General features: G+C 34.6%; 1 protein-coding gene across 1 annotated transcript in view; it reads left to right on the top strand.

Moving 5' to 3' along the window:
• Positions 1 to 20,154, top strand: part of TyrRS (Tyrosyl-tRNA synthetase) — a 100,815-nt gene extending 80,661 nt beyond the window's left edge. The window contains exons 13-14 of the mRNA XM_090409641.1: positions 7,064 to 7,208; positions 19,079 to 20,154. Of these exons, the coding sequence (XP_090265767.1) occupies positions 7,064 to 7,208; positions 19,079 to 19,189 (256 nt within the window). The 3' untranslated portion in view covers positions 19,190 to 20,154. The remainder of the gene's footprint in view (positions 1 to 7,063; positions 7,209 to 19,078) is intronic.
• Positions 20,155 to 22,986: the final 2,832 nt, after the last annotated feature.

The following is a 22,986-nucleotide window of genomic DNA, read 5'->3' as shown; positions in this document are numbered from 1 at the left end:
AGTATAATTTTAATTGTTGTGGAACCTGTAGATATTATCACAATCTTAAAAACTGATAACTGTGATGCTTATGTCAACATGTGTGCACCAAATTGAAATCTATATCCTTGAAGTCTGAATGTGTGTTGGACTTAGTGGCTTAACCCTCTCTTGCCCAGTGTTACTTTCATGTAACATATCACTTTTTTTGTTTTATATATTTTCACTTTTGTTCTGCCTCAAGAAGTAATAATATGTCTGCACTGATTTTTTTGGTGCCTGCTAATAGTTTTTGATTACTAGACATAACATGTAGCTGGCATATAAACACATGGGAGCTGTTGCAGCATTCGAGTAAATTGTAACCTTTGATATAACTTTGTTTTCAAGTAAGACAAAAAAAAAAATTACATCAAGCAGATAGGACTAATTGCCCTATAGTAGAGCATTAATTGGGTTTGAAACTAGCCATGTTGGTCATGACAAACAATTGAGCCTGACATGCAAGAGAAATGAGATCAAACCACATGGACTATTCATTGTTGTTTATTTTAGCTGAATATAATGTAAATTTTATTTACTTTTCAATGTTCATAGCTTTGTTATTCTCGTGTAACATTGGGCACCAATTGACTTCCTCAGGTGGGGCTGAAGATAGTGTTCCACTCGATGGACTTAGTGGTAGTCACTTTCATTGTTCACTATCTGATCCTATGTTATGCGTTGAACTGGTGTCCAAAGCATAGTCTGCCGGTTCTGACTTGTCTGAATGTATGGCTGTGAATGTATTTCTTGTTCTCCAAAGCAGATATTCACAGAACTAGATATCTCTCTCCCTCCCCCCCCTCCCTCCCTCCCTCCTTAGCAGACCGTGTTACAGTAACAGGGCACTATACACTCCAGGAAATAATATTAGAGGATGATGTTTGTGTTTTGGAGAGTAGATCAGGATTGCTAGTTTCAAGTGTGTTTTGAACATTGAATGATGGTTATATTTCTTTAATACTTAATCTATCTTTTCCGATATGCTCTGGATATATGAGATAAAAATTGTGGTACATTGTTTGTTTGTGGGAGGTGGAGGTAAGGAGGACATCTAATATATGCATAAGTAGATACATCACTTTGGTTTTTCTGAATTAGCATTTTTGAGGATTCAATACTGTTGAGCTGAATGATATGATTCTGCAAGTATCTTCCAGTCTGTGATGGCTTTCTGTAAATAAAAAAGATAGTGCATTATCCTTCATGGTTCATAATCTTTAATGAAAGTTGGATTCTGAATGTGCATTTTAAGCTTCAGATTTAACTTCAAAAAAGTGTCCATGTAAGTGCAATCATGGCCTTTCTCAATTCTGTCCCATCATACTTACAATCTTTACTTTCTTACTCTTCATATTTGCTTCTAAGAACTACTGTCTGTGAACTACTTGATCTTCTTTCATTGCATATTTCTCACCATTGAAATCATTTGTGCCTGCTAAAAATTAATAATAACACATAAATTAAATTTCGGCTTGGTTGGCTGAGTGGCTAGTGTATCCACTCTCCAGCCAAAAGGCTGCAAGTTCGAATCCCACCATGGACATGGATGTTTGTGATTGTTTGTGGAAAAATACTAGTGGTGGACAGTAGATGGCATTGGTGTAGATGATGCAGTTCGCTGTAGTTGGTGGATTGAGTGGTGGAGATGGAGAGTTGTAGAGTAGGTGCCCTCCCTTGATGAGTCTCGGACTCCCTGGAGGTGTCAAGTAATAATAATAATAATAATAAAAACAATTCATTTGCTTTGTTCTTCTGCAAACTTAAAGCTTCATTAGCATCCTTTATCTTTGCACCTGGAACATGTTTATGTCACTTTCTCATTAAGTATACCTCTTATCATCAAATCTCCATATAATGCTATCTTTTCTTCCATTTTTTTGCACTTTTATGCTTTTCGCATTCACTCATTATTTCATTCTCCATCCTTCTGCGCCACATGACAATTGTTTCTCCAGTCCCTCGAGTTCACGTTTTGTTCTGTGAAAGAATCCATGTCAGTGTGCAGTTTTTTCCCATCTCATCATCCACATTATTACTTTCAATCACTTCTTTCAAGCTCTCATTTGTATTTTGTGTGCTATCATTCAGTGCTTACATGGGCTTCTTCACAGAACAGAAAGTTAACCCGAGCGACTGGAGAAACAATTGCTGTGTGCTACAGAAGGACAGAGTGAAAGAAAAGAATGAAGTGACATATAATATCAGTCACTTAATTATTTTGCTCTCAACATGACTCACATTTCATATACTCGCTTATGAAACATTTCCAACAAATATTTTCTCCATTCTTGCACTCGTACCACAGATCATTCACTCTCAGCAACAAATACATCAAATACTCACTACATTGCACTAGATACCTGCAAGTTGATATCAGTCAACATCGATGTCTTGGTTGTTGCCATTGTACTCATACACATCGTACATATATATAATGATCAAATAGATGAATTGACTGAACCTTGGAGCCTCACATATTCTACAGGATATTACTGTTCCATTACCTTTGAAAGTTATATGAAAACTCTTTATCATCATGTCTTTAAATCATAAGTCTTTATCACTTCAGTGATATTTATTCATACAGCTTATAAGTTCGTTTTGCAAAATGCTGATGCATTTATTAGATTAGTTTTGTTTTTGCCTATGCAAGTTGTTATTCTAGGACTCTGTAGACAGATTCTATTTCTATGTAGTTTTTAGAACTGCAGAAATTTGCTGTATCAATCCATTTTTTTGGTATAATTGGATCATCTTCAGTAATGCAAAGAAGCAAACTATGTTAAAATTTATTGAAATAACTGCTCTTACTAGATGGAATTGATAAAATTTGGGATTAAGGATGATCACAGAGCCCATTTGATTAAATTTTTTGTTTCAATTTGATTCATTTTAATTGGCAAAATTATTCTGATATTAATTCCAGGGGTTAGTTTAGGGTCAAAGCTAGATAACTGAGAGAATCTGACTAGTCTGGAATCTTACCTGATTCCAGACCTGTACATAGCCTATAATGATTATAGAGAACAGGGTTCTCTGTAATCAGTAAAGACCCACTGTCCTAACCTCACCTTCTCATTGCACACCTCTAAGTTCCAAATTACTAGTTAAGTATTTCAATGATACCTAACTGACCAAATTGTAGTCTTTTGGCTTAAACCACAAACAAACATGATGGTAGAATGTGATCAAATTGAATAAATGTAATGCCAACTGGGGCATTTCTGTTAAACAGTAGTTCCCCATAAATTGGAACTTCATATTCGATTTGACATTCAAGCAGCAGTTCTTGCTCAGTTTCAAGAGCAAGGAATCTGGTGAATGCCTGAATAACTGAGAAGGTGGAAGCTTGTTTTTCATCAAAGAAAAAAAGCTTTTAATAGTTGTATCTATTTCTTCCAGTACAAAAGAAATAATTCTCATTCCTATCCCATGTGTACATGACATCACCGAACACATAAAGTTTTAAAACCACTGAATAATTTTGTTGCCTTTTGTCCCATCAGAAAAATCTTCACCTTTCTCACTTCTAAGGACAGGCTTCCGCCTCTCAGTTATCCAGGTGTTTACCAGATTCCTTTTTCTTGTGGGTTATCTTATTTTAGACAAACTGGAAGATCTGCTTTTATTCCTCTAGAAGAACACAAGTCTTATATTAAATACCATCAGTCTGGACTTGCAGAGCATGCTATTGACACTAAACAGTTTATTGGAACAAGACTAAAGTCCTTCATAAAAGTTGTTTCTTCATAGAATATCTTTATAATATTTATAAACATGTGAAACTTTAGAATAGTACTTTTCGAATCTGCTAATCTTTTTTAACTTTTTGTTTACGTATATTTTTATTTATTTTTAATAAGTTGAGAAATTATTGACCTTATCTCACATTAGATACTCAGGTGGTGCTTTTTAGAATTGTCTGTTATTGTTTAATTGCCATTCTGTGATCCAGTACTGACAATGCCTATGATACTTAAGCGAAAATTCTACAGTAATAGTTTTTTTACATGAGTTTTCTCCATTTCGAGAATTCTTTTGATTATGCTAACTCACAGTATTTCATTGTTAAAACAATTACTTCGATACAGTTCATAAATATGTGCAGTTATTGTCATGAGTAATATTGTGCATTTAAAATTATTTGTAGATGCGATTTCCATAATTTCTTTTTATAAAAATTGTAAAATATTAAATGTATATATTGTATATTTTTAGCCTGATGCCTGGGTGGTGGGGGGGGCATACTTTTTTTTCCCTAGCTTTTAAGCTGTTTTAATGAAATTATAATTACCAATATTTGTAATGGGTTCTCCATAGATCTGAAAAGATTTGCTTATATTTCATACTTGGTTATCTTAGTTTTTTTCCCTGCATACCTTACAGCATTACCTAATTGTTGTTAAGTAGCTTCTTATTGCTCAGTCTCCTCATGTCTGAGGATTTGTGACCCTAGCCACAATATCTCTCCATTTCTTTCTGTTGCAGCAGTGGCCAACTACAAAGCAAGTCTGGTGATTTTTTTTTTTTTTTAAATCTGATCCAGCCATCTTGGTCTTGAGCAACCTATCTTTTTTGTCCTTCCACTTTCCTTGGATGATAAGTTTTTCCAGGTTGCAATTTTCACGGCTTAAAATGTGACCAAAATATTTGAGAATTCTTTCATTTACAATGTCACATAGCTGCCTCTTAATTTTTACTTGACTTATTATACTTTCATTAGACCTTTTGTCTATCCAGGAGACTCAACATTCTTCTCCAGCACCACATCTTGCATATCTTACATTTTGTTTATCTTGTCCATATTGGTGTTTTCAAGATTCAGCACCAAGAATGAAAATCGAAAACACCATGCTATTAACCAGTCTTGATTTTATGGTGATAGAAATGTTTGTCTTTCTAAATTTTCTGCAATTGCACCATTGCTGATCTTGCCATGGTAATTCTTTTAATTTCTGGTTGACATTTACTCTTGATGCTTATTAGAACTCCAAGGGAAATGTGAATTCTCATCCACCTTCTCAGAGTCAACATTGTGGGTGAAATTGCTATTTTTATCTGTGCCCATGTATTTTGTTTTATCATGATTAATTCTTAAACCATATTTCAGGCTTTCTCATTCAACTCTTTTAATGAGGGGACTCTAGTTCTCCTTTGCTGCTGGCAATAAGAACAGTATTGTCAGCATACCTAAGATTATTGATCTTTTTTGCCACCAACTGAGAAATCACTCTCATATCCATTGAATGCCTTTCTCATAATGTATTCTTCATAAAGATTGTGTAGATCAGGGGAGAGTGAGAGTATGTACTTGTCTCACACCTTTCTTGACATTGAACCACACTGAGATGTTTTTCCATCCATCTTCACTGCAGCCTGATTCCTTTTGTAGAATTATTTTAATTTTAAAGGGTGTGTTAAATGTTCTGGGATGCCCATTTTACTTAGTATTTTCCACAGGTCCTCCCACCTGACACAGTCAAATGCTTTGCCATAATCAATGAAGTACATATACAAAGAAATATCAAATTCTTGAACCTTTTCAACCAAGTGCTTTAGATTAAAAATTTGATTTCTGGTTCCATGTTCTTTTCTAAAACCTGCCTGTTCTGCAGGAAGTTGTTGCTCAACATATTAAGTCTTTCTTTAATAATATAGAGAAGAATATTGCTTGTATGTGAGATCAAGGCTATAGTTCTATAATTATTGCATTTGTTGATTAGGTAAAATCCGTTTTTTTATAAAAACGGATTTTACCTAATCATCAGGCTAATCTCCTGTCTCCCAGATTTTGTTACAAATTTTTCTGATGATTTCAATTCCTATGGGTACTAGACATGCGAGAAGTTCACTTGGTATTTGGTCCTGGCCAAGGGTTTTCCCTTTTCTGAGTTTTTTAGAGTTTCTTCAACTTTTAAATGCAAGGTTCCTTACGGAAGTCTCTGGTGTTTTCTTTATTGAATGAGACCGAATTATCTTTGTATGGATTTTAACAATAGTCTTTCCATCTGTTAAGGATGTTCTTTCAATTAGTAAGAATACAATTGTTGACACAGCTATACTTGAATACTTTGGTTTAAATTTTCTATTCAACAGCTTTATTTTACTAAATAGGTATTTGGTTTGAGTGATCATATGTCGTTGATAAAGTTGTTTTTACCTTTAATGCAAAGTTTTTTGATGAGCATGGATAACTCGCTATAGATCTGCTTATCATAATAAATTTAGTTTAATCCTTTATCCAAGTGTAAGCAAAAAAGTTTGTGCCTGAAGTATCTTCAGGACCTAGGCAACTTGTGGTAAAGGTGGACCAAGCTCTCATCACTCCTTGTCTTAGTATCTCCCAGACAAGGAGTGCTGAGAGCTTGGTCCACCTTTACCATAAGTTGCCTCAGCCCTGAAGATACTTCAGGCACAAACTTTGCTTACACTTGGATAAAGGATTAAACAAAATTTATTATAGTATAACCAAGTGTAGGGGAAAAAAAAAAAAAAAAAACTTCCAACATCTGCTTATCATCTTCCATTGAAAGTACTTTTGACTTTCTCTTCTTTTCTTGACTTGTTTCAGTTTCATTTGTCCTAGATAAGTTTTTCCAGGTTGTCATTTTCACAGCTTGAAATGTGACCAAAATATTTGAGAATTATTTCATTTACAATGTCACATAGCTGCCTCTTGATTTTTAGTTGACTTATTATACTTTAATTAGATCTTTTGTCCATCCAGGAGACTCAGCATCCTTCTCCAGCACCACATCTTGAAGCTGTTGATCTTGTCCATATCTTTTTTGCTGAGTGTCCAATATTCAGCACCAAAAATGAAAATCAAATACCAAGCTATTGACCAGTCTTGATTTTATGATGATAGAAATATTTGTCTTTCCATATTTCCTGCATTAAGTAGCAGATTGATAATATTTCATAAATGTTCATTGTCATTAGTCTTTTTGCTTAATTTTGAGAAATTCAATAATTCTCCTTAACATATGCATAAAATTTACTTTAGTTTTTGTGCCTGAGTGATTATGTCTTTTATTAGAAAAGAAACAGGTGAGACAGAACAATTAGAACCACCAGAAGGAAGCTGTCCCGGTGAAAAAATATTTGTTGAAGGTTATGAAATGTCTAGCCTAGACCCAGATGAAAAACTGAACCCAAAGAAGAAAATATGGGAGAGATTACAGGTGTGTTAATGTACTTCAAGTTTAAAAATTAATGAGAACAGGGTTCTCTCTTAAATTATTTAAGAAAACTAATAATTCCAAATTACTGACCATTTCATCTTCTGATTTGACACTTTAAAGCCACTTCTGAATTCCATGCTTATTGGAAATCAGAAGTAGCTTTAAATAAAAAAAAGTTCCTAGATATAATGTTAAGCATTAAATTATCTGGGAACTTTTTCTTTAATTATTTTATTAATGCATTATTAATAAAAAAAAAAAAAATCTTTAATAATGAAACTGGTATTAAATCAACTTCAAATTCTTGACATATGCCTTCAAGGATGTACAGGAAATCTTATGTTATCTTATCTGCATCATTACTAATTTTCTCTTAAATAATTCGCCTCCAAATTAACCTGTTATTTGTCAGTGCTCCAATGATATCTTGTATTTCTGTCTTCTAAGGCACTTCTTATTATATCAGTCCACCTAGAACTTGGTCTTCTTCTGGGTCTTTTTCTGCCATCCTGGCAAAGAACACTTATTTGCTAACCTTCCGTCTCCCATTCTGTTTAAGTGACCATACCACTTAAACAGAATGGGAGTTATGCTTTCCTACATTATAACAATGTCAAGTTCTTTTCTAATATCCTTCTTTTTAATATGATATTGTCATTCAGAGTGCCTGGAGTTCTGGGTTTGAACGATGGTGAAAAGATAAAAATGAGATGATTGAAGCATGTGTGAAATTTATGGGGCCAAATGCTCTGGAGAACGTAGATCTGAATGAAGAAATAGCTCACTTGTACGGTCCATCACAGGACAAAGTATGAGATTGAAAGGCTGCAGAAACAGCAAGAGATTAGCCAAACTGAGAACAGAAAAAAGCAAGAAATCAGAAGCCAAAAAAAAAATTGTAAGAATAAACAAGAGAAAAAGCACAAGCAGATTATATTTTATAGCAGTTCTGTGATAACGGGGATACTTCACAAAAGTGCTACAAAATCTTGTTTCTCTGGTGCAAAAATTAATAATATTAGTAATGTTGTCAGAATGCAGAAAGGGATGTGAAAGACTTGATTGTTTTGACTGGGGCCAATGACTTAAGAGGTGAGAAGTATTCTATGAGTGAGAATGTGAAAGTTATTGGAAGAAGCAAAAAAGGAGAGCAAGAGAATGAATTTTTTAAGTCTGTTGCCATGCTATGACAGAGGTGAACTGAGAAGGATTGCAATGACAGCTAATGAATCGATACACAGGTTATGCAGAAGGATGTAGAGTTTGTGGAATTATAGCATGACTTTTGATGGATGTAAAGATTTGTACAATACTGATGGACTGTACTAAAATGTAGTTGAAGTTAGAGATGTCTAGATGAGCTTTGTTCACTGAGTGTGTGGAAGCACAGAGATGCTGCAGTTTCTATATAATAATGCTAGAAGTATCGGGAACAATAGAGAGGAGTTTTTTAACATTGGTTAGTGCAACCTTGCCAAACATTTTAGGCATTAGTGAAACTTCTCACTGCAGATGTAGTTACATGAACAGAATGTGATGGATTTAGTATTTTCAGGGAGGATAGGTGGAGTACTACTAATGACAGCAGATGAATTGCAGCCAACAAGTAGGAGTCGGTCATGCATATGACAAATTTTTTGTGTCAATCTGGTGTGAGATTGAAGCCAATAGGACAAAATATAAAATTGGTTGTTGCTATAGGTCAGGGATTGATATGGAAAACATGCATCAGCAGATTAGTACAATGAGTTCAAGTCAAGTAATGATTATTGGGGACTTCAACTTTGGAGACATAAATTGAAAGGAGGACAGATCACATGGCAGAAAGGAAATGGAATTTATACACTTTCTGCTTCAAGTAATTTCTCTCTCAGTATGTGATGGAAGGAACTTAGGATAAGAGAGTGTTGGATCTTGTTATTAGATCAGAAGACTGAATAAAGGTAGTTACATCACCTCCAATTGGGAAAAGTGATCATGTAGTCTTGACTTGGGAGGTAGCAAAGTGTGTGGAAATTCCATTTAAGAAGGGGTATTTATGGAACAACTACAAGGTAGGCAATTATGAGCTTGAAGCAGCTCCACAGCATAAAGATCTGCAAGGCAAGGATGTTCACAGTGCATGGTGGATGATCAGTGGGTATCTGGAGGAAGCAGTATCACACTGTATACCCAAGGTCAAAAGGATAAATCAGGTAGGAGTTAGATGATGAGTAGTATCATTAGGCATAAGCTGCAAACAAAGAAAATGTTGTTTAGGGTATATAAGCAGAAAGATGACCCAGCTAATTTAGCTGAAGAGGAGAAAGGAAAAGTTTTTTCTTTATGTGGCAGATAGGAGGAATAATGACTGTGGAAGCATAACTTTAATGAGTACAGATGATAGAGGTAACAAAGGCACTGATGTGAGAACAGAGATGGAAGAATAGGTGATACTTAGTATATTGTAGATACAGCTGTGAGAGTGGATGGGATATTGGCTCGTGTTTTATGAAATACACAGGGGAAACTGGCAATGCCTTTGACTAGGCTGTTTAATTTAGTCTCAGCTCTGGCAAACTTCAAGAGAGTAGAAGGAGGACAAAATAGATCCATTGTATAAAGGTAGATCTAAGTCTGTGGTAGCAAATTATAAACCAATTAGTATCTCAGGAGTGGGAGTAAAAGTACTACATGAAATGAGGATGGATGAATCCAACTACAACAAATGAGGATGGATAGGGAACTGGTGATATGGATAAAAAAGGTGGTTGGTGGACAGATACCAAAAGGTAGTATACAGAGGAGCAGAATCCAGGAGAAGGCAAGTGACTAATGGTGTGCTGCAGGGCTCTCTGCTTGGATCACTGCTGTTGTAGATTAATGATATAAAGAAGTACTTTGAAGGGACATATTCAGTTGCAGTGTTTCAAGTGTGGTCGTACAAAAGCTCACAGGAAGCCTTGATACGACCACATGTGGATTACTGTGCTCAGGTCTGGTCACCTTGGTTTCTTGAGCACGAAGTGGTGGAGAGGACCAAGAGGCAAGTGACCAATATGGGTAGTGGTTTGTCAAATGCTCCCTATGAGGATAGATTGAAGATTTGCAAAAGTTGATGGATAAGCAAAAAAATGTGGAGATATGATAGAAACATTTAAGTTACTTTAAGGATTTTATGGGATTGATGCAGGGGAAATGTTTCAGCACTTGGCTGGAGGGAGGAAGATCAAGAGATCATCCCTGGAAGTTTAGCAAGAGTGTGGCTTAGCGAAGGCATTAGGACTGGAATTTTTGCGTGGAGAGTGGCAAATGAATGGAATTGGTTACATGAGTCAGTTGTTGAGTGCTTTGTGTATTAATTGTTTCAAGCAGAGGTATAATAGACATTGGATTGATAGTTTGGACCTCCCAACAATGAGTCTTAGGACTCTGTGGAGGTGTCTGTGCAATAATAGTTGTTCACTCCCATAATCTTTCTCTTAACTGTTATCTGTAGTATCTAGTCTTTGATCAAGTTTTATTTCTAACCCAGCTCTCATATCCATAAGGTAAAATCTACTTTATTTTTTATTAATTTCTCTTAAATCCTATAAAATTCTTCATTTGACCATACCAATATTTATCATCTTCACTAAACTTGTGCCTAAATAGCAGATGATGCCTTACTTCACATAATATACATCTGTTATATTATATGTAGACTGGTCCCTACCTTTCTTTCTTTTATTAGAGTATTTGAGGGCTATGGGGTGAACCTTGCCTATCTTATTTTGTTCTTCTTGTGCAGTGGGAGTCTGCTTTCTCTCCCACCATGCCCAGCTAAAGCTAGAAGGCAAATGCAGCAATGGAATGGCAAACTGGATGTATTATAATTGCCAGAACTCTTTATGAATAGAGAATCATTACTAAGCCAAGATAATCCTACTGCATCTGAGATAGCCAATGCAACTGTTTTTAGATCACAGGAAACATTTGAGAAATATGCTATGTGGTCAGCTCAAAAAATAATCCACCACCTAACATTGAATATAAGTTCAGCATGGGTTTACTTAAAGGAAGATCATGTTTTAGAAACTTGCTCACATTCTATAATGTTACCATTGAACTAGACAAGGGAAATGGATACACCATGACACTTTTGGATTTTGCTAAGGCTTTTGATAGAATACTGCATGGAAGACTGTTGCATAAATTGGAGAATATGGGTTTGGAATATAAAATATTAGCATGGATAAGAAAATGGCCAACTTACAGATATCAAAAAGTGGTATATGGGGGGACGTGAGTCTACAAGATTTTAAGATATACCACAAGGATCAGTCCTTGGTCTACTGTTATTCAATTCATACATTAATGATATTGGGAAGGATTTAACAAGTGACATATAGCTATTTGCTGATGATCCAATGATAGGTAGGGTAATCAGTAATGCTGCTAATATGGTACTTGCAGAATGATTTGAATCAGCTGGAATTGTGGTCATGGGAAAATGGATATCAGTTCAATGTCAGTAAACGTAAAGTCATGCACTTTGGCATGGTTAGATATCCAGTGTAAATACATTCAAAAGATAATTACAATACCGAAAGAAACTTTCACATGTAAAGATAAGGATGTCATTTTTTCCTCTTTACAAGGCCTTGATAAGCCCTCACCTCTACTATTGTGCACAGGTCTAGTATCCATTGTGATTCTGATACAGTGGAGAGAGTGCAAAGGAGTGTGTTAAAAAGGATATCAAAATTGTGGAATACTGATTATTGAGAAGACAAAGATAGAAGGATGTGAACTGCATGAAGGACTAAAAGAAGTAGAACTGTTGAGACAGACTATAACAACTCTTATTATCCATAGTTCTTTGAGATATAGAAACTATTCTACTTTGTGGTGTTATTTATCGTTTCTTGTTAGATAGCACCTCAACTTGGCATCATTGGCAGTGTATATTATTCATCCTGATTTCAGCAATAATTTTATATTCAGGATACATCCAGCAGTTTTAAGTTCTTTATTGTGGTTTGGAATCTTTGTTTTTAAAAATGTATTTACTTTATTTATGTTAAATCTCTAGCAGTTTACATCTTTAGTCATCTTAAAACTTGACAAGTTAGCTGAAAATATTTTTGCAGCTTACCAAGAAATGTCTTCCCCCTTCCTTTACCATATAATGTTTAAGTGAAGGACTCAGAAGTAGGCAAACCATGAGTTACTTTATATATGTATTATTAAGTGAGACCTCCAGAGAGTCAGATTCGAGGAAGGCCACATACTACATGCACCATCTATCATACTTATTCTTGAATTCATTCACAATGCTTGCACTCGTAACATCCAATGGCAATTCATTCCAATTACACACCACCCTGTGGGAGAAAAATCTAGCTCTCATCCCCCTTCTTAGTGGCATCCATTCTCAGCTTACAAGGATGTCCTCTTGTCCTTTCCTCACCCTCCATAAATTGAAAAATTCTATCACCCCTCTTTCTCCTGTCTGTAGTCTACAAATTCTCAGTCTGTCTTCATAATCAGTATTCCAAAATCCTAATATCATTTTAACACACTCTTTTGCATGCTCTCCGATATATCAGAATCACAATGGAAACAAGGAGACCAGACCCACGCACAGTAATCCAAGTGCGGTCTTGCCAAAGCCTTGTAAAGAGGCAAAATTACATCTTTTGATTATCTTTTGAGTTGTATTTGCAATCTTTGCTACATGGCCCTGAACTTCAACTTGCTATCTACTAACACTCCAAGATTCCTAGCCTCAGTTTCTTCTAGCATAATCCCACCAATATAATACAACATTGGATATCTAATAACACTGAAGTGAATGACTTTACATTTACCGACATCCATTTTTCCCATATCCACAATTTCAGCCTTTCAAATCATTCTGCAAGTATTACATATCAGCAGCATTCCTGAATTACTCTACCTATTTTTGCATCATCAGCAAATAGTTGGTTGTATGTCACTTTGTCAAATCCTTCCCAGTATCATTAATGTACAATATTAATGTAATGGACCAAGCACTGAACCTTGTGGCACACCACTGGTCCTTAAATTTCTAGACTCATATCCCCTGTTTACCACTTTTTGATATGTCAGTCAGCCATCCTCTTATCCATGCTAATATTCTACAATCCAAAACCCATATTCTCCAGTTTATGCAACAGTTTACCATGCTATATTCTGTCAAAAGCTTTATTAAAACCCAAAAGTATCATGGTGTATCCATCCCCCCTAGTTCAATGGTAACATTGTTATAGAATGTGAGCAAGTTGAAAACATGACCTTCCCTTAGTAAACCCATGTTGCTCATTGCAAAGTAGAGATTCACTGTCAACCCATTTCTGAATGTGACCCCTAACCAATATAATAATGATGAAATATTTTTATAGTGATAACGAAATAATTGAGAGAACTAAGTTAGATGTAATGTAGCTAAACAAAAGTTATGGGAAGACTTTGGTAAGAATGTAGAAAATAAATATCAGGATTGTTTCAAAATGTTCTGGAGGCCATTGAAGAAGCTTATAAATGGAGGAAAGAATACTGTAAAAAGAATCAATGGTGACATGAAAACCGAAGATAAGGAGATTACTTTGAAAGACTGTAAAGTGAACCAAGCAGTGACAGAACCATACTAGAAATTTTCAAGAGGAATGCAAGGAAGCATACATATCAATACTCAGGTAGAAAAGCTTGGCAGCAAGGCAGCTGGAGTAGATATTTGACCAGAAATGCTTAAATATGGAGGTATAAAAGTTTTGTAGTGGCTACAGTGCATAATTCAGAGGTCCTGGTCAGAAGGTCAAATTCCCAATGATTGGAGCAGAGCTCTCTCATAGTACCCATCTATAGAAATGGTAATAAAACTGAATGTGAAAATTACAGAGGAATTTCTCCACTAAGTGTTACAGGTAAGATTTATGCAAACGTACTTGAAAAAAGGTTGAGAAAGATTATGGAAGAGAAACTTGGAGAAGACAAAGCTGGGTTCAAGATCAAATTTTCACTTTAAGACATAGTTGATAAATTGTGGAAATATGACAAGGATGTATACCGTCTTCTCTTTGCAAAAGGAAGAAAAAGCTATTTTTAAATACTATATTAAATATTCTTAATAAATTAATCTCTACATATAAAAATGAAGGCTTCATCTCAACCATTGCTATCTTGGCCAACAGTTGGGGAACAGCAAGGCATAACAAATGGGCTTTTCATTGTCTCACAATGGACTTGGCTTGCTAATGCTTTAATCTTGAGATATGAATGTTTGCAATGGCTTGGCTGGGATCATGGGGTTGCTTCTGTCCTCTTGCAGAATGTTAGCAATAAGAAATTGTTTAAGCTATTGGCATTGGTCTTAGCAGTAAATTATTGAATCATGAGCTTCAGCCTGATTGGTTTTGTGGAAGCATCAGGCAAATATTAATGTTTACCATAAATAGTAAACTATGACTGGTGAATGTCTTTTAATGCTTAATTGCTGGTTTAAACTCATAATTAGATTTAATAGTTCCATTATTTTGTATCTGTAACATAGGCATTTGGGATACAAGATAAAAAAAATTTTAATAACATAAAATAACACATGCAATAACACTTCAATAACATGTAAAAACTCACAGTAGTAAGTGGAAAATGTAGACTAGAAGCCTAAAGTTTTAAAGTAACTTTTATAGGTACTGGAAGCTAGCCTTGGCTGTTGAGTGAGAAGTTTAACATAACCATATTTATTGAGATTAGGTTGATTTTTTTCAAATGTGCTGCAGATCAAACAGGTCCTTTGTGTTTGTATTGTTATCCTGGTGAAGCATAGTGGTTTTTTCCATTTAATTCTGTTCATGGTATCCAAGGCATGGTCAGCTAGACTCAAGTGACCATAGTTATGGTAGTGAATGTATTTCACTACCATAACTATGGTAATACTTGGAGATCTGCTAACATCTGCAGATGTTAGCAGATCTCCAAGTATGTCCCTTGAACAGAAAGAAGAGAGAGTTGAAGTTCTTGCTTTTTTTTTGTTTGTTTGTTTGTTTGATGTACTTCAATTATAGGGAATTGTAATAGCATTACTGCACTCTGTCTGTTGGAGAGAGAGATGATGTGATAGCAGGAATGACTATTTTATTAATCTTTTTGGTATTGTAGTCATTAGACAGGAAGCTATGGTGAGTAAAGGAGAAAAGGAGAGTTCGGCTGTGAGGTTGGAACAATGGTAAAGTCTTGTTAACAAGGATTTTAATGATACAATATTATTTGAAGGGGGAGTATCTATTTGTGTGAAGGTAGGTACATTTTGTGAACTGAAGAGAGATTAATTTAATAATACATGATTATTAATCAAAATACTTTCAATAGGTAAATTGGAATTTTTTTCCTCCTGAACTTCTGAATGAACATTCATAGTTTGTCTTGGAGGAGAGACCTTCAAATACTCAGAGGATAGTATATAACACATGCAAAATGTACTTTTTAGTTATTTTGTCCTTCAACTGCATAATAGATGTCTGTGCACACCATATATTTGAAGTCAATATGGAAAACCCTTAAAAATAATGTTATTCAGTGCCATTGGAGAAAGATAATCCTTCCTCACGGTTCTGAAAAAAAAAATGGGAAAGGGTGTAAGAATTCAGTTTTTTGTTAGGAAAATTTTGCTGCACCTGAACTCTTACAATCATTTGGCGTAACATGTCTCAAGGTTCAATTCCGAATCAAAAAATTAGAATAATTTTTGATTAATTTGCATAGAAAATAATCATTACCAAATATGAATTAACATCATCTAAATCTATAGTTTGTATATTATATAACCATATGAACACATAAAAATGCAATATAAATGATAAAAAAAACTCTTATTTGAAAACATTCACAAAATGTTTTGTTATAAAAGATTTGTAGTGGCTACACTGCATAATTCAGAAGGTTGAATTCCCAGTGATTGGAGTATAGCTCTCATAGTACCCATCTATAAAAAAAAAAAGGTAATAAAACAATGTGAAAATTACAGAGGAATTTCTCCACTAAATATTACAGGTAAGATTTATGCAAACATACTTGAAAAAAGGTTGAGAAAGATTATGGAAGAGAAACTTGGAGAAGAACAAACTGGATTCAGCTTGTTTGAAGAGAACATAAAAGTAGCATATATTTCAGTGTAGCTGTGGGACTGACTCGTGTGTGAGGAATCATTTGTGTGTGGATTTCAGTTAATCATTTGCTAAGCATGGGTCAAACAAGGTACATATCAGAAGCTAAGAAGTTTTGTATTAGATATGAATGTGTCTAAATGAAGTTGAGACGGCTTCACAAATTGGGTTTTAAATCACATGTGCCTAAGACGAAGCTGCTTATGACTTCCAAGCAAAAGGCAGCTAGAGTGCGATGGTGTAAGCAAAGATTGTTGTGGAGTCAAGAAGACTGGAAAACGGTACATTTTAGCAATGAAAGTATGTTTTGTGTATCCCATGGTCATCAAGGGATACATGTTTGGCATCTTAAGCAAGAAGCATTTGATAAAGAATGCATGAAACATTCGGTGAAATTTGCAACCTCTGTCATGGTATGGGCTTGTATGACCACAGAGGATCCAGGTAGGCTGTGTATTGTGTACAAAAGAGTTAATTCCAAAGTGTACCAAGAAATTCTTCAGCATTTTGTTACCGACATTGGAAGAGTTATGTAATGGTAATTTCCTTTTTCAGCAAGATTCCAAGAGACAAAAGCTTGCAGACCATATGGACATGTTTTGATAAAAAAAAGACTGTGAACTGCTAGTAAATAACATGCCCATCTATTTACGAACAGTCATAAAAGCTAGGGGGATGCAACAAAGTACTAATTATAGTTCGCCCACCGATTTGAGATCCTTCGACACTTCTGCGCATCTCAGAAAAAGGAGAATCCATTCCGATAATAGGGTAATCAGTCTGTATTGTGGGATGAGTTGTTTATTATTAACAGACGGAAAATTAACTTCTTTTTTATGATTATTGTAGTTAACTATGTTGCTTGTATAACAGTTGGAAAATTTTACCTATAAAGCACGTGATTTCGCGTGTTGGCGACCAATTCGGATGTCCTTCATTTCTTTCTCCCCTTCATCATGAATCGACTATTCTTGAAAAGACGCGAAGCAGGGACCTACAAACGGTGGGCGAACTATATCATGTTGTTTCCCTTTGACTGTAATTTTTGTGTGTTTATTTTTGCGTTATTCTAATATTTTGAACCACGTTAAAAATTATTCTAATTTTGTGAATGTTTTCAAATAACAGTTTTTTTATAATTTATATTACATTTTTATGTGTTTACATGGTTATGTAATCTACAAAGTATATAGATTTAGATGATGCTAATTCACATTTGGTAATAATTATTTTCTATGCAATAAATTAGAATTGTAAATCATTCAACGCATTGTCTTGATTATTCTAATTTTTTGATTTGAAGGTTTATATACTCTATGACAGGTGACAGCAATAGACTGATAAAATGACAAATAGCAATATAAGCAGGAGCTGAGAGAGAAAAGGGGGGGGAAGGCATTCACTCAACCTCATTGCTGTCAATCATAATAAAGAAGCTTGGACTATAATCCATAAGCTCTTCATTGCAAAAAATAAAAGGAATAGAAAGAGAACAAGGAATTGTAAAATCTGAGACGAACATTGTAGTCAGAAATGAAAAAAGAGTAATCCATAAGCAGAAGCTTGTGAAATATTGCAAATCTCTAATGATGTTCAAGTAGAGAACAGTTCATCAGTAAGAACTAGTCAGCACACTTGCCAAAATAAAAGACTGCCATTAATTTTGTTCAGAAAGCCAGAGGATAAACTTCCTGCTGAGAATAATCCCAACTTCTGTTTTCAAAGGAGACATATTTCATTTAGTTCGCCTGATGCTGAAATGTGTAAATGATTATAACTGACCATGCAAGTGAAGCGATGCTCATGCTGAGAACTATCTTTTCTCCTTCTCCCCAGCTATTGTTTTCTAAGAACTCAATGTTTGTATTCAGTGATGGAAACATGCTGAAATGTATTGTGTTGCAAATTTAAGTCAAGTAACTTTAGATACAGAATTTAGTGAAGCTACAGCTATCATCAAGGTAAGCTTTTCAAATTGTCTAGAGTAAATAATTCTTTTGGCTACTTGACAAAACTGAGTTAATACATGGGCTTAGAATGCTCTACTTCATGTATTCATTGCTAGGTACTAGCATAAATCACATCAGTTAGATGTATAGCAAATAGTAAGTCTTTATTACATTAATTGAATGAGTATGGCAGTAGATCTTTGTTATACAACTGAATAGTTGACAATGACTAACTGGTTCACAGTCTATCATATTTGTGCTGTTATTTGTTCTTGATAAATAATAATATAATGTTTTGAAATCTCACCTCACTATTTGCTGTTTAATAATCGGGAAACAAATCTGTTTTTGCTCCCATGTCCCTCTTTTGGTACATAGAAATTGATGCCAAACACCTTTTTTATTAATATAAAAAGGGCATTCAAATATAATACAAACATTTGGTGAAATATGGATTTCACCAAATGCTTGTATTATAATTCTGAAAATATATCTACAAATATGGATTTCTGTTCGTTTTGATAAAGTATCAGATAGAGAGAGAGAAACCATTCTTTTATGGCAACCAAATTCTGTTCCCAAATTCAGTAGATCAGATCTCATTTCTTAATGGTCAGTGTGTTAATAGTTATATGGTACAGTTTAGTTGTACTCTGTTAAGTATTTTATAATTCAAATATTTTTCTTGGAGAAAGACAATGTAATAAGTCTTTTTTTTTTCTTTTTTTTTTTTTATTAAGGACATGCATTATTTAACCATACTACTCTGTTATAGGTTGACATGCAGACATCGGAAAAGTATGTGGCAGAATGGAAAAGCCATCCACTAAAAACAAAATTAGGTGTGATAAAATGCCGAACAATGAACGGAGCTACAGTTAAATGATGAAAAAAACTGATAAAATGAAATAAATATGAATGAGTTCTTTTCTCTTTGCCTTAGGATTAACCTGACAACAATGGGTGAATTCTCTTTGAAGAAATTTTAGTTTTTAGTATCTCATCTCTCTTTTGTTTAGTGAGTTAAATGAATATGCAAGATTATTTAAGTTATTTTATTAAATCTCAGGACATAAATGGTTCTTCATGTATTGATAAAACTTGATCATTCTGCAAGTTGAAGTAAAATGCATACCGTTCTTTTTTATTCATATTGAAATCATTGTTAAATAAATTTAAGTATTTTATATTTGTAAGAAAAGTGCTGCTGTGCATTAGTTATTAAAGAAATGCCAACAATGGATAAAAAAAGTGTATAAATGGCATTTTTACTCTTCTTAATTTGAAGTTCTTGAATTGGAACATAATTAAGATTTCATTGGTTGCAGAGATATATGGTGTTTGGTAGGGATATAAATTAGTTAACAAATCTATGCTGTTCATAAAAGGTTTATGAATAGCATAGTGCTTGAATTGAATTCGATTAATATTGTTGATACAATCTCCATTATGATGCAGCTTATGTACTGCCAACATGTAAACTGTTTTGGTAGCTAATAATTTCCACTCTGAGTCATGAAGTATAGCATTACATTTATTGATGTCTGGTTAATCCTAATATAGACTCCATTTATTTATGTTAAAAAATTACTTACTCTTTTATATCGTCAAAATATTAGAGTCGAAAGTTAGTGATATGTACAGATTTAAATCTAACCAGTACCACAAAGAAAAAAAAATGTGAATTTATACATACAATCATTTTGAACTATGTATTTATTGTTTCTGCCACTGTAAAATATTTCTCTGCTACAAATTTTCTGTTACTTAAATTTTTATTATTGCTATGTATGATTACATCATTATTTTGTAGAATTTAAATAATAATTATAAAGAAGTTTAAAAACTTGAGTAATTTTTAAGAGTATAACTACAGAATTTAAAATTTTTGTATGTTGAAAGAAAAATAATTTCTGTTGATTTAGAAATGGATTAAGATAAAACAACTCAATTCTTGTTGATTATTAAGACAAATGGGTTAAAGTACTCTTTGCAGATGAGATGAGAAAAGGGCTATGACTGGTGAATGATATTGCAACGAAGCTCGTCATTGCTCATCACTGGAAACCGAAAATCTTAATCGAATCGAGTAGACAGCGCACACGCACACCCCAGATCACAACTTCACAGAACACATTTGGGATGCAATAGGGAGAGTCATTGTTGCTGGAAACTGCTCTCCAGAAAACAAACGCTTCCTGAATGACTTGGTGCTAAGCATTGTGCGATGTTGTGAGAACTGTATCTCATTTCGGAGTGGACATATTCCATCTGGAAATGTGTATATATTTTTCTGTAAGCATTGTACATTAATTCCTTAATTACTTCTTTAGGAAATTTGTAACTCTTGACAAAAAAAAATGTATTGCAATTTAATTTGTACAAAATTTATAGCATTTTTTTGTCTCATTCATCTCGTTTTCCTTTTACCCTCTTTTACCTTGCAGTGTCGATGGTTTATTAATCATCGGACCTCAAACCGTTCACAGGATAAGGTGGTCAGTCCTACGCTCCAGTGTATTCTATGTCCTGTAGTGTTAAGTTCTTAAGGCCGGTTTGCCTGCTTTGCAGGATGAAAAACCCCACAATAAACTGGGGAAAAGGGGACAACGTGGTTTTGTGAAAGATAGGTCTTGCCTTATTAATTTGCTTACTTTTTTATAATCAAGTGACAGTGGACTTTGATAAGAGAAATTGCTACTGAATGATAATGCTAGACTTTTCAAAGCATTTGACAAAATATGAATAGAAGTGCATTGCATAAATTGGAGCAAATGGAGATGGATATGAATCTTGGGAATTTGGATTAGAAGGTGGATTTTTATATCAATCATAGGAAATTATTTGACAGCAAATATTCAGTTGTGTGTTGAAGATGCTAAACTTGGTAAATGAAGGTGATACAGATATCCTGAAGAAAGACTTAGATTAGCCATATGGGAAAAGGCTGCCAGTTTAATGTGATGCACTTTGAAAGAAGAAATAAGCTGTTTACTTGATGGAACTGAACTGCAGGAAATTGATGAAGCCAGTGGCTTGGTTATATGTATAACTGAGAGGAGACCTCCACATAGCTTTTAAAGGAATGCGGAGAACCGACCAGGGCTTCTGACCTAATGTCCAATCCTCACCTTCTCGTGGTGCACCCTGTTGGGTATCTACTTTGATACTGAACGAACGAGGATGGGCTGGCAATTTGGGATTTAGCCGACCAAATTGTATTCTTATTGGTTAAACCAAAATAAAAAATGATGGTACAACATGACAAAATTTCATGCCGGCTGGGGCGTCGCCCGGTTAAACAAGGCCCCCGTTGTTTTCGCCAGGGAACCAGGGCGAACAGCGAAAAGTCAGCTACTGGAACAAATCTGAAAACAAACCCCAACTCAACATCACCAGAGTTAAAGATCGGTACTATCAACGTAAGAAGCCTGAATGGCAAAGAAATGGAGCTAGCTGAGGAATTAGATAAGTACCAGATCGACATAATAGGGGTGACTGAAACAAAAAAGATGAAAACTGGTGAGATCTTTCTGAGCAATAAATACAAAATGTTATATTCAGGCAATGACAATCAAGGAAAAGAAGGAGTAGCCATAGTATTCAACACAAAATACGAGGCTAATCTTCTTGAATGGCAGTCAGTCTCAAGCAGAGTAATGTGGGCAAATATGAGAATGGGGAACTGAACAATGAGACTTATTTGTGCCTATGGTCCCACAGAAGGTTCTACTAAGGTAGAAGTGGAGGAATTTTTTGAGGCTTTAGAAAAAGCAACTGACACAATGAAAAAGGAAAAGTTGGTCCTTGTTGTGGATCTAAATAGTAGAGTAGGAAATGATTGTGAGACATACAAAAATATTTTGGGAAAATTTGGAGAAAAGAGCAAAGCTAATAATAATGGCAAATATCTGTTGGATTTCTGCTCAGGACATGGACTGGTTATTACTAACACCATGTTCCAACATAAAAATGTGAATAAATTCACATGGAGAGAAGAGGCTAGGAATAAGAAAAGTCTCATTGACTATGTTATTGTTGATAGTGATGTTTTCTCCCTGGTGCAGGACACCAGAGTGTACAGATGATTTGAAATTGGAAGTGATCACTATTTAGTCTTGAGCAGGATAAAATTGAATTTCATATTGAAAAGAATAACATGCAAGAAAGTTTTAAAGCGAATAAAAGTTGAGCAGCTCTCAGATGTGAACTGTAGACTAAAATACAGAAATATTATTGAAAAGAAAATGAAAGAGTTTGAGAACAGGAATCAAACCTTGGAGATTCAGTGGCAAACTCTGAAGGAAACATTGATTGATTCTGCCAGAGAGGCATGTGGTGAGGTTGTGTGCAAGGATAAAAAAAAAAATCAGAACTCGCTGGTGGACACAGGAAATTAAAGAGGCAGTGAAGGAAAAGAAGAAAGCATATCAAAAGTTCCTGACAAATAAGTCAGATTTTACTCTTACAGAATACAGAGACAAATGTAAGAAAGCTAAACAGTGTGTAAAACTAGCTAAACAAAAGTCATGGGAGGACTTTGGCAAGAATATAGAAAATAAATATCAAGAAGGTGGCAAAATATTCTGGAGGTTGTTGAAGAAGCTTAGGAATGGAGGAAAGAGTGCTGTAAAAGGAATTAGAGATGATAAAGGTGAAATGAAAACAGGAGAAAAAGATATC

This window comes from Typopeltis vanoorti, chromosome 19, assembly GCF_054136105.1.
Source record: "Typopeltis vanoorti isolate ZY-2024b chromosome 19, IOZ_Tvanoo_1.0, whole genome shotgun sequence".
Lineage (NCBI taxonomy): Eukaryota > Metazoa > Arthropoda > Arachnida > Uropygi > Thelyphonidae > Typopeltis > Typopeltis vanoorti.
The sequence above is the reverse complement of the archived record's forward strand: the minus strand, read 5'-3'. Positions and strand labels throughout refer to the sequence as shown.